The following is a 12,382-nucleotide window of genomic DNA, read 5'->3' on the forward strand; positions in this document are numbered from 1 at the left end:
TTGACAATGTGTCTACAGTTTCGGAGGGTAAAAAAATTTCAATAATTTAAGACACGGTTTATGAAATAATTGAATCGTTCAGCACAGTTCAAAAGATTCTGTTTTTTCCTGGCGAAGTTTGTGCCCCCGTAGATCGTAGTGCAAAGTAGCAGGTGCTGTAATTTGTGGAGTGAAGAACTCAACTTTTTTGAAACCATGTATTGCTTTATACTGTTGTGAAAGATCCTAAAGTTTCATTCTGGTTTTTAGAGTGATTAGTCCAAGGATGTAGAGTCTTTCTTTGTCAGAAAGATAAACAACCTATTGAGTTTTCTGATCACTATGTTCTCTTTTGTTGCTGCCAAATCAACCTGTTGTTTGACTTTAAGGTTGTCTGGAAGAAGTATACCAAGGTCACGTTCAGCAGCAGTTGTAGTTGATGATGCGTATTATCTTCTTTTTCTATTGTGTAGTTGAGTATCACGATATGACTAGTGATATTATCAGATGGATCGTTAAAAAAGGGCAAACAGTTGTGGGCCAACAATAAACCTTGCTCTACACCGCTTGTAACACTATTCCATTCGGATTCATGGCAGTTGATTTATAATTGTTGTTGTCTTTTGGTAAACCATTGTTCAATCCAATTGGTTAACGATCCTTCAATGCCGCTTGCTATAAGTTTATACAGAAGTCAACGGTGTGACAGCGTAACAAAAGCTTTGCTAAAGTGACTGTAAATTACGTCAATAGCGTTATCTTGTGGATACCTTTATTTAAGATATCTATCGCATTAATTAAATTTTTGACGCAGTCTTTTTTGTTCATTAAACCATATGGTTTTTTGTTGATAAGGCATTTTTGTTGCAGAACTTCATATTTTGATTGTGTATGATGTACTCTTGAAGGCTATGCAGGGTACGGATATAAGTAAAACAGGTTGGTTTAATTAAAACCTAAATAATTATTTACAAACAGTTATTTAGGTTTTTATATGTAAGTATGTTTAAACACTTGTTTTTACCGTATTTTAATACACTTTAATATTTTAGGAAATCCAAAAGTATAATGAGCGAGTCAAAAATGTCTATGACATGTATTTATTGTCAATATCAAACTATATAAATGCAAAATTTAATGATGATGTTATGCTTCCTTTATCATGTATCAAGTTTATCTCTTCAAACGATGTTAAAGTTCCTAAAGGTTTAATAACCATTGTTTTACAATTTTAATATAGAATAATACACACTTTTATATATATATATATATATATATATATATATATATATATATATATATATATATATATATATATATATATATATATATATATATATATATAATATATGTATGTATATATATATATATATATATATATATATATATATATTTAATTTTTTTGTTTTCATGATATTTGAGATTTCCATCCATCCATGGAACAAACATCAAACATTTATATGTTAATACTTATTTCAAATAAGAATACTTTGCAAAAAAATGCAACATAACTACCATAAACATGAGAGCAACAAATTGATAAAACATTTTTTACTATTTTAAAATATTATAACAATATAAAGTTTAAACCCCTCTAAATTTGAGAGGGTTACGAGTTTTTTAGGAATTTTGAATTTCTCGATGAATATAATTTTATTTGAATATAATAATGAAAAAAAAGAAAATTATCAACTTATCGTGCTTAGGGTAGTTCTAGCGAAAACTTCTGGGCTTTTTGTTCCCAGGCTCCAATTCGCAACTCTTTGCAAAGCATCTTTACTTTATCAAAAGCATCTTTACTCTTAAATATCAAAAAATGCTGGATCTGCCCTGATATATATAAACAAAAAATATATAATACATGATAGATAAAAAATATAATACATAAAAAATGTTATACTGTTTTTATAATGTGAGACTGTATTTTAACAAAATAGATATCGCTCCCCAATTACTTTTTCCTTGAAGCCAATTCAATTTTTTAAATGTATGTTCTATAAAACATGACCAAATAATATTTTTAAGTTGTTTTGGGACTGTACGTTTTTCATTAAAAACACCATATAAAATATTGCATATATACATATATATATATATATATATATATATATATATATATATATATATATATATATATATATATATTTATATATATATATATTCAGATATTAATATATATATATATATATATGTATATATATATATATATATATATATATATATATATATATATATATATTTATATATATATACAGTACCGACTCAAGTTATTAAACTCAATAAAGAAATATCTAGATTACGTTAGTTTTTTGGATTTTCTTTAATAGATAGAGGTTATTGCTGTTTACTTTTTGTTGTTTTGTGTAAATTAACTTTCCGTCATTCATTTTTTTCTTTATAGATTGGGAACATTTATAAAATATATATACTTTCAGTAACATTTTCAATTTTATAAAAGGTAAGATAAATTTTAATAAAACAAAATTCAAAACTTTTAGTTAATTTTGACTCTCATAACTCAAACATGCCTTTTTAAGTGACTTTCAACGTAAATAATGAAATTTTAGTTGTTTTTAAGTTGTCGTTTTAAATCTTGCAGTCATACAATAACTTAATGAATGTTGTGATTGTTTTGCGATTAAAAATGGTTAAAGCTTGGGATGTTTCCCCACGCAAACTAACTAAAGCAGCTGTTCTTCTGCAAGAAACAAATTACAGCCAAAGAAATATTGTCACAAATTGCAAAGTATCGCAGGTTATAGTCATAAAAATAAATTTTAAACTCAAAATAGGGGTCAAGTTAGAAGCGCAGAAAACAGGCTATTGTAGCAGAAAAAGAATAATAAGTGCTAGAGATGACAGAAAAATCAAAAAAGTAAGCAAAAATCAAAATTGTAATCAAAAAAACTTTTTGAAAGAAACCAAAATTTAACTTAGATCTTTAAGAAGGAAAAAAGCGTTTTGAAATAGCATAGACTCAAAATTTAACTTAGATTTAACAACAATATTGGCTGATGGATAAAGAGAGAAGGCTTGGTCAGTTTGATTATAAATAACATCAAAAAGAGTTGAGTCTTGAGATGAAGGAGAGCGATGTAGAACAAAGAGAAAAGCGATAGAGTGAAGTGGTGCTAAACAAAAGCACACAAAAAAAGTTTTGATGATTCAAACCTAGTTTTAAGATAAATGAGTGAATTCTTAGGAATGTAAACGATATGTAACAATTGGAGTCTTGACGAATTTAAGGTAGATAACCATCAACACTGAGTTCACAAGATGCGACAGCCAATATAAAATTAGTCTCACAATTAGCAAGTAGGTGTAGTAAATTTTGCAAGCGGTAAGACTCAGCAAAAAAAAAGTTACTTCTAAGACCATGAATATTAGTGAATGATAGATTTACAACTTGGTGATGACAATTATTTTTTGAGTTTTATAGGTTTTGAACTTTAGCCATATTTAAATTTGTTAAAAAACTTGGCTCAAACCACAGATTGTACTAATACACTATTCAATACCCAAAGCAATCACTCGTTGCTAATAATAAATCCTAATCCATAACAAAGGGCTTCAAATTTGCCTCAACAATGCACACCAAAAGCACAAACAGGGTCACTTTCCGAGCGCAACATGGCGCAGTTAGTACTCTGATATTTCAGCTCTGTTGATGGAATCAGCCTCTCTAAGAGCTACCACAGAGTTCGGGAGACCAGACTACCAACCAACCTCAGAACCATAAAACTGATTTTTAGAGTTGTGCACTCATTAGGAGATAATAAAATGAGTAGCTTAGTAATAAATTAGAGACAATCAAAACCCATGCATTAAGTCAAGAAGATCCAGCATGTTTATAAATACATCTGCGCCAGCCTAATAGAAAAAGAAGGCAAGGCTGGTCAAAAAAAGAACCTGTTTACCTCTTATTTCCATGCCTAAGAGGCCTTCAACAACACAGTAGCTAGATGCAATTAACGTCTGCCTAAGATGAGTATTTGTATTAATACACCATCTCTGGGCTTTATTCAACCAAGAGCCCCAAGGCAGGGGGTGTTTTAAGTTGAATTTGGGCTCTCCTAGCCTTTTCCTAAAACAGCGTTTCCTACAAAGCAGGGAATAAAACAGATTGCACAGGGTTATATATTACCAGTGGCAGGATAACCTAACCTGACAAACTCAGAATAAAGCAATCAACAATTCTGACAAATTTAAAACAAACCAAGGTCAGAATAAACCAACGTAATACTCAGTTAAGAATATTTATTAATTTTTTTTTCGTAAGTAATACCATTACGTGCAAAAGCATATTATTGTTTAAAAGTTATTTGAGACGCAATTTTAACAAAGTTTGTTGTGTGCACTGCAAAACCGCATAATATTACCGTTAAAAAATGTATGAATAAATCAAGCCAAGGGTTCATAACATGGTGTGTATCCACATAAAGATAAAGTCAATGTGTATTTAGGATGTGAATCAATTCAAATGGAACGATGTTTGGTCTTTGTGAATTTTGGGTCTATAAACAGCAATTTATAAAACGGGTGAACAGTTTGAGATTTGAGATTTTTTTTGAAACGCTCTAACTTTGTGGTGGATCAATATTTTTTAATAGAATAAAAAACAGCTTGTAGATTTATAATCAAATAATTTATTTTTGAAGTTGCAATAGACTTGTTTTACTGTTTCGTCTTGCAAAATCAAGCTTTCGATACACCCCTCCACACAAAGTCAGTGCAGCATTTACAACTACTTTCTTCAAACAATACTTAATCCGTTGTTTTAATTCATCAACTGAAGTAGCCTGCCAATTGTTCTTATAAACCATTCCCTTCAAAATTAACCAAAAGTTCTCAACTGGACGAAGTTTAGGCAATGTAGGAGGATTATCGGCATTTTGTACAAAAGTGATGTTTTTTGAGATCAAGTAGCTTGCCACTGATATAGCATAATGGGCCGAAGCCTAGTCAGGCTAAAACACAAAATTACCCTCAGGATGATGTTTTTTAATAAAAGGCATCAGTCTTTTGATAATGCACTCTTTCAAATACACTTTTTTGACAGCAAGGCCCGTAAGAACAAAATAGGGTGTTGAGATGCCTCGAGGTGAATTTGCTAATCATACAAGTATTTTCTTCTCAAACTTTGCCTTGGATTTGTATTTCACACCGCAAGAAACTGCTATTGGATTGCTTGACCAATACCCAACGTTTGAGTTCTTATCAAAGTAAAAAATATGAAGTATAATTCATTATCAATCATGAAATCACACCCATAAAATTTTCTACACAATCTGCCACAACATGTCTGTAACTTGGACACTTGCTCAGGAGTACGTGCTGGAATGGTCTGTTTTTTTCGGTAAACAATATTTGTGTGTTGCTGAATTGTATACACAACGTGAGATTGTGTATACAATTCACTTCAGGCTGCACTTGAGCTTTCGAGCAATTTGTCGGGAGGAACTGCCAGAACGACCATCAATCATGCTTTTCAACTTGGTGATATTTATTTTAGTCATTGTTTTAGCTTTTTGACCAAAACCAACAACACGAAGTTTTGATTTGCTTTTTTCTCATATTGAAATGTATCTGTAAATGCTTGCTCTTGGGTGATTTTCTTTCAAAAATTGATCCAAGACAACTTTTCGACCTTCTTTGAAATGCGAATCACAATACCGCACACACTATCAATCAAACTTTCACGCTTCATTTCGATGTAGATTACAAAATAGTAAGAATATTTTCATAAAACTTTGCCAGCAGCAGCTACAGAGAGTGGGCTTTAAAATAGAAACAATATAATAATAAATAAGTAATAACAAGAATAAGTGCACAAAAAAAAATTCAAAAATAAAACCCATATAAAAATCTCAAATTTTACTGTTCACCCGTTAAGAATATATATCTAAAACAAGATTAAATGTATTTGGTATATAAGTTAATATTGAAATACTTTTCTTGATTAATGCATTTCTAAAAATCATCACCGAGTCGGCTCGTAAGATCGAATTAGTTTGTTGAATTAAAGTTTAAATTTATTTTTTTGTATATAAAATATCTCAAAATGCTTTGCAAAATGTTTTATATTTTAACTCATTTTAAAAAGTAAGAGAAACCTTGCACAAAATTGCGTACATAATTTAACTTTTTCAAAATTTTGAAATCTTACCTCAAAGTCATACCAAAATTTATTATTAGAACAATTTCGTACACAATAATGTTGATAGTTGTTTCAGGTGTTGCCTTGGCACTTTTCAAATGAAATCACCTAACTCGAATGTAGAACTTATAAGAAACCCTCTATCAAATTTTATTTCGCTAAAGAAAATTGCAGTTAATAAATCATGAATCTTCTATTTATCCACACCACATTAGAATGTACGAGGCTCGTTTAATAATTAAAGAGAAAAATTACTATATACAATAATTAAAGAGAAAAAATTTATATTTTTTCTCTTTAAAATTAAAGAGAAATAATTAAAGAGAAAAAATTTAAATTCTCTTTAAAATTAAAGAGAAATAATTAAAGAGAAAATATTTAAATTCTCTTTAAAATTAAAGAGAAATAATTAAAGAGAAAAATTTAAATTCTCTTTAAAATTAAAGAGAAATAATTAAAGAGAAAAAATTTAAATTCTCTTTAAAATTAAAGAGAAATAATTAAAGAGAAAAAATTTAAATTCTCTTTAAAATTAAAGAGAAATAATTAAAGAGAAAAAATTTAAATTCTCTTTAAAATTAAAGAGAAATAATTAAAGAGAAAAAATTTAAATTCTCTTTAAAATTAAAGAGAAATAATTAAAGAGAAAAAATTTAAATTCTCTTTAAAATTAAAGAGAAATAATTAAAGAGAAAAAATTTAAATTCTCTTTAAAATTAAAGAGAAATAATTAAAGAGAAAAAATTACTATATATAATAGTTAAAGAAAAAAATTACTATTATTTAAAAACGGTTGAACCAATCCTTATGAAACTATAGGGCGTAAAGTTGGCAACCTTGCAATGACATCTAAACCGCTGTTTAATCATATTTTGTAAACATAACCTCGCAACATGCCGTGTTCAGATATTTAGTCGCAGAGGGTGAGAAAAGTCTTAAAATCCACGAAAGATTGGTTTAAATGTAAAAAAAAAATTGTTTGAATTGCTTGAACATTTACAAATGGGTACAACAGTTTCAAAGTGGCTGTACACAAGTTTGTGTCGAGCAACGCAGTGGAATCTCTCTCGAATCTTGGATTGACGCGTTAATTCGAGACAATAGGCGCACGACTGTTTAACTAATATATAAAAAAGTAAACGCGAGTGTAAGAAGTGCCTATAACATTGATCACTACAGGCTGTAGTACAGGAATATTGTGGAAGATGGGTGCCAAAACAACTCACGGACGCTCACAAAGAAACCGGGTAACAAATTATTCAACAGTTAAAATATCGATATTCTACTTAAGGATAATATTTTTTAAAAGAATTTTAACTTTTGATGAAACATGGATCCATGGATGAGGCAGAGTAAAAAAAACAGAGTTTTGAGTGGAAGCATACAACTTCTTCCACTCGAATATACTAAAGATCCAGCTATCGGCTGGTAAAATAATGCCTGCAGTATTCTTGGATTTTAAGGGGCCAATTTATAAGGATTTTCTTAAAGACTAAAAACAATCAACAGCCATTTCTACAGTGACATGTTAGAAAACAAGAACTTGACTGAAGGTATGATTTTTTTTCATAAAAACGTCCGTCCACATACAGCACAGCTAACGAAAGAAAAGCTTTATAAACTAAAGTGGTAGATTCTTGAACATCCCCCATACAGCTTCAATTTCGCTCCATTACACTTTTATCTGTTTGGACCCATTAAATAGGGTCTAATAGGAAAAGAGGTCAAAAATTGGATGCAAAGGCGGCTGAGAGATCAAATTAATAACTGTTTAACAAAGACATTTACAAATTAGCAGAAAAATGGTCAGTTGTATAAGTGTTGCTGGGGACTAGCCATCATATTATCATAGGTTATAAGCTCACCTGCCACCTACCATTACTTCACCACCTTTTTTATTGTGGAAGATATTTTAAAACATATGAGTTTCAAAATACAAGCAATATTGATAAAAATTGAATATACGTACATCTCTAGTATTTTAATTGAAGTTATATTTAACAAGAGGATGAAACGATTTGAATATTAAACTCAGTTTGCTTATCTGCGAACTGTTGTTATTTAACTGCGAATCGTTGTTATTTAACTGCGAATCGTTGTTATTTAACTGCGAATCGTTGTTATTTAACTGCGAATCGTTGTTATTTAACTGCGAATCGTTGTTATTTAACTGCGAATCGTTGTTATTTAACTGCGAATCGCTGTTATTTAACTGCGAATCGCTGTTATTTAGTAAAAAGCTTCTTTTTACTAAATAACAACAATTCATAAGTATTAAAACTTTTTTGAATTTAGCTGAGCGCGTTTCTCTAGAAGCCAACATTTTAAAATGTGTCACTCAAAAAAAGATAAATAAAACCCTAGTTTTAAAAATATCAAAAGTTTTATAAAAAAAAACAAAAGTTTTATAAAATTAAAATTAGCAATAACGTACTTAGAAAGTTGTTTGTTTCAAATTTTGTTGAAAACAAGGCTTCTTAAGAAAAAAAAATATCAACTTTTTTTAAATTTTTAAATAAAATTCAATATTATTTTCAAAATCAGAAAATATCGGTGTGTTTTTTTATAAGTCACAGGTTGAGATGGATCTAAAACAATTTCACTAATATTAAGATCCGTGAGTACTGTTGGGTTTCAAAAGGACATCAAGAACATATTTGATTTCAAAAATGTTTTATTATTTACCTGTTGTGGCTAATAGAACATCACTTGTGTCTTAGGAATATTTATTTTCAAATTTTTTTATAAAAGTTGTTCTCCTTTTCGAATAGCTCTAATTTAATTATTATTTCGTCTTTTATCATTTAAAAGCATTTTAAAATGTCTTTCAAGTTTCATTAACAAATTATAAATAAAATAGAAGAGCATCAGGAGCAAGTAAAAGAAATCTTATCGTCAAGCCCCCTATATCGCCCCCTATATCGTCCCCTATATCGTCCCCTATATCGCCCCCTATATCGTCCCCTATAGTAAACGTAAAGTATATTTTACTAATTTATTCTTTGTAAAATAAGAAAAATTTTAACGATAAAATAAATATATAACTAAAAATTATGACTTTTTTTTTTCCTTTTCTAGTCAAGTCAAGTAAATACTGTTTAAATACGTTTTTAAATGATTTAATTATATCTTTTCATTTTTTAATGAAGAAACATCTAACACAGACGAGGTCCTCCATATGAAATTGAATAAATGGTTTTTTGAGCGATGGCATCTTGTAAAGTATTTATGATTAATTTATGAAAATCATTAATGAAAACTTTTTTGGAATAACTTCTAGACTTGGGCGTACATATGCACATTAAAGATAATTCTACTTTCTTCTTTTTGTTTTAGCAATATTCCAATAATGTAACTACGGATAAGAGGATAATATATATCAGAATTATAAATCGGGCAACAAATTAAATTTGTGTGATTTTATTCATTGTTTTATATTTATTGAACAGGATATGAATGTTAGATAATTTTGTATATAAGTTAATGCTATTTTAACAAATATTTTTCAGAGTTTTTAATAAATTTAATTTGGTTGAGTTAAAGTGTAAAACTTTTATTAAAGTATTTCTGTCTCAAATTTGATAGTTCGTGCTTGTTAACTTTACAAATCAATATTGGTATTAAAACTTCAAAAGCTTGTTGAAGATATGCGCTGCATTTGGGAATGGTAGTTGCTGACCGGACGGGTCAGAAGTGATTTTGAAAATTTTTATCTGGAGCTGAAAATCTAGAAAACATAACCAGCTCCGGAACACTATAAACAATTAACAACGACAATATCAAGCTGACAATAAATCAGGATTCATGTCAGACATGCCAAGCTCTTGCCTCTTGCCTTAACTTTCAGTAACTCCTAACTTGGTATAAAATGTATTTAAAGAGTGTCATCCCTCATATTTATTCTTAAGATTCGTCACTCACATTTAATCTTAAGATTTATTGTGAGTAATGAAACTATTTAAATACATTTTTACCCGTTTAGGAATCGATGGAAGTATACACAATGGGTACTACACAAACTACACAACAAACATGCGACAGCGTCCAAGAATCTCTTTATATTTGCTTTTCCGACAAAACTTATTGTCATTCTTTAATCTGATATTGACGTATGAGGTAAAAATAATATATGTGTTGTAACAATAAACGCACATATTATTGGCTATTTAGTATTATTTCGTTGTTGTTATTTACTAAACCAAGCATTTATTTAACAAAGATTTTCTTTTGCAAATGGTAAACTACAGCTGATATTGTTCATTTTGATCATCTATAATTGAACAAAAATGTTGTTATCTTTTACCAAAACAGTACAAGGCCGCACACAGCAAGAATCAGGCAGCTAAAACTGGCGCACACTACAATGGGAATTTCTTCCTCTAGCTCCTTACCCATCAGACATTATAGATTTTCCAAAAAAAGTGGTACATTTTTATTGAACCTGATTTGAAGTAATGAGTCATAATAAAATGGTTTCCTCGCTAACGTTTTTTTGTAGAAAAATTTGTATTTCTGTTGGAGTGGGAATATAAAAGGTATCTTTCTAGTTTGTACAGAAAAATTTTATGATTAACAGTGTTAAAAGCTCTTGACAAAATTGATAAACAAACTGAAAGTTCGTTTTAGTTAAAAATAAATAATATTTTTATAAGTAACAGTTGTTTCCAATGTCTGTTAAAACAAAAAAACTAAAAAAACCCAAAAGTTCGAATTGAATAACCTTTATGAAAAATGCCATTAAAATTTTAATATATAATATAAGTTTTTCTCTCCTTAAAGGTTTGAATTGATTTTTTATAAAAATTATCTAAAACATAAAGAGTTTTTATTAAAATTTATAAATTTCTATGTTATAACTCAACTGCCAAGTCCCGACACACCAACAAAAGTGCAAGAGAAATAATTTATTTTACTAGTAAGGTTGATATTATGTCTATTTCCTGGCAACTCCATAGTTAATAAATTTTTTTCTGGTAAAGTTTAAGACAATAAACATTTTTCTTTAATATTGAATACTTTAGAAAAAACAATTGAATTGTTATTGTGGGAATTATCTCTTAAAAATAAATGTTGCTCAAATTTTGTTGCGTTATCAAGTCATTCTGATCAAAATGTGTACAGCCCATTTGACTCCATATCAAAAGTTCGGCATCAGGTAATTTTATTCTTAACTTATTAATCTAATAAAATTCAACTTTCTTTAAAAAAAAATTTTCGTTAAAATTATATGCATAGTTTAAAAAAAAAGCAAAGTTTATAAAGTAAATATTTTCTATGTAGACATACACACACACACACACACATATATATATATATATATATATATATATATATATATATATATATATATATATATATATGTATATATAAATATATATATATATATGTAAATATATAAATGTATATATATATATATATATATATATTATATATATATATATATATATATATATATATATATATATATATATATATATATATATGTATATATATATATATATATTACTTATCTCACTATTTTATTTAACTATTACTTATTTCACTTAATACTAGTCATTAGTCAATAATTAAATTCTTTGTTGTTTTTTCTTAATTCTGTAAATATTTAAAAGATTTATACAGATGTACATGAAATTCCTTACATGAAATCTGCTTTTGATAACGAGAATTACAAGCTTAACAGCTACGCATTAGACTTCTACAAACATGGTAACATTATTGCAATTCGTGAGGAAAATGGGTTAAGAAACGGAGAAGAGTTTGAGAAAATTAAAGATTTTATGTTAACTTTAAAGGTAATAAAGTTGTTTTAACAATAATATTCATGTGCAGTTTGAACATATTTAGATTTAAAAGTTGATAATGTATTTATTAATGCTTTCAAGTTCTTCATCAATTTAACTATTTAGATTTATTTTTAATTTTTTTTGTTATAAGTATATTAAAAGTGAAAAGTGGAATGTTAGAAAATTTATATATATTTTGTATTATGCTTAAAAAGTTTGATACTTTTGTGCATAAGCACAGTGTTATAAGAACTTAAGGAAACTTCATTTTTTTATGTTTTTACTTTATATGATGTAATAATGTTAATAAACTGTATTAACATAAAATTTATTTGCTTACGTGCTTTCAAATACTAAATTATATTTAACATATAATTTAGTATTTGAAAGCACTTAAGCTCTTAATAGGCTATTGTGCAATTTTTATTTATTTATTTAGCCGTTATGGTAAAGCTTACAA

At 28.1% G+C, this 12,382-nt stretch overlaps 1 protein-coding gene across 1 annotated transcript in view; it reads left to right on the forward strand.

Annotated features, from left to right (window-relative positions):
* LOC100206432 (probable ATP-dependent RNA helicase DDX60) overlaps positions 1–12,382 on the forward strand; it is an 85,744-nt gene that overhangs the window by 68,012 nt on the left and 5,350 nt on the right. Inside the window, exons 7-9 of the mRNA XM_065806305.1 lie at positions 1,032–1,185; positions 11,158–11,291; positions 11,749–11,931. Coding sequence (XP_065662377.1) covers positions 1,032–1,185; positions 11,158–11,291; positions 11,749–11,931 — 471 coding nt within the window. The remainder of the gene's footprint in view (positions 1–1,031; positions 1,186–11,157; positions 11,292–11,748; positions 11,932–12,382) is intronic.

This window comes from Hydra vulgaris, chromosome 09, assembly GCF_038396675.1.
Source record: "Hydra vulgaris chromosome 09, alternate assembly HydraT2T_AEP".
Classification (NCBI taxonomy): domain Eukaryota; kingdom Metazoa; phylum Cnidaria; class Hydrozoa; order Anthoathecata; family Hydridae; genus Hydra; species Hydra vulgaris.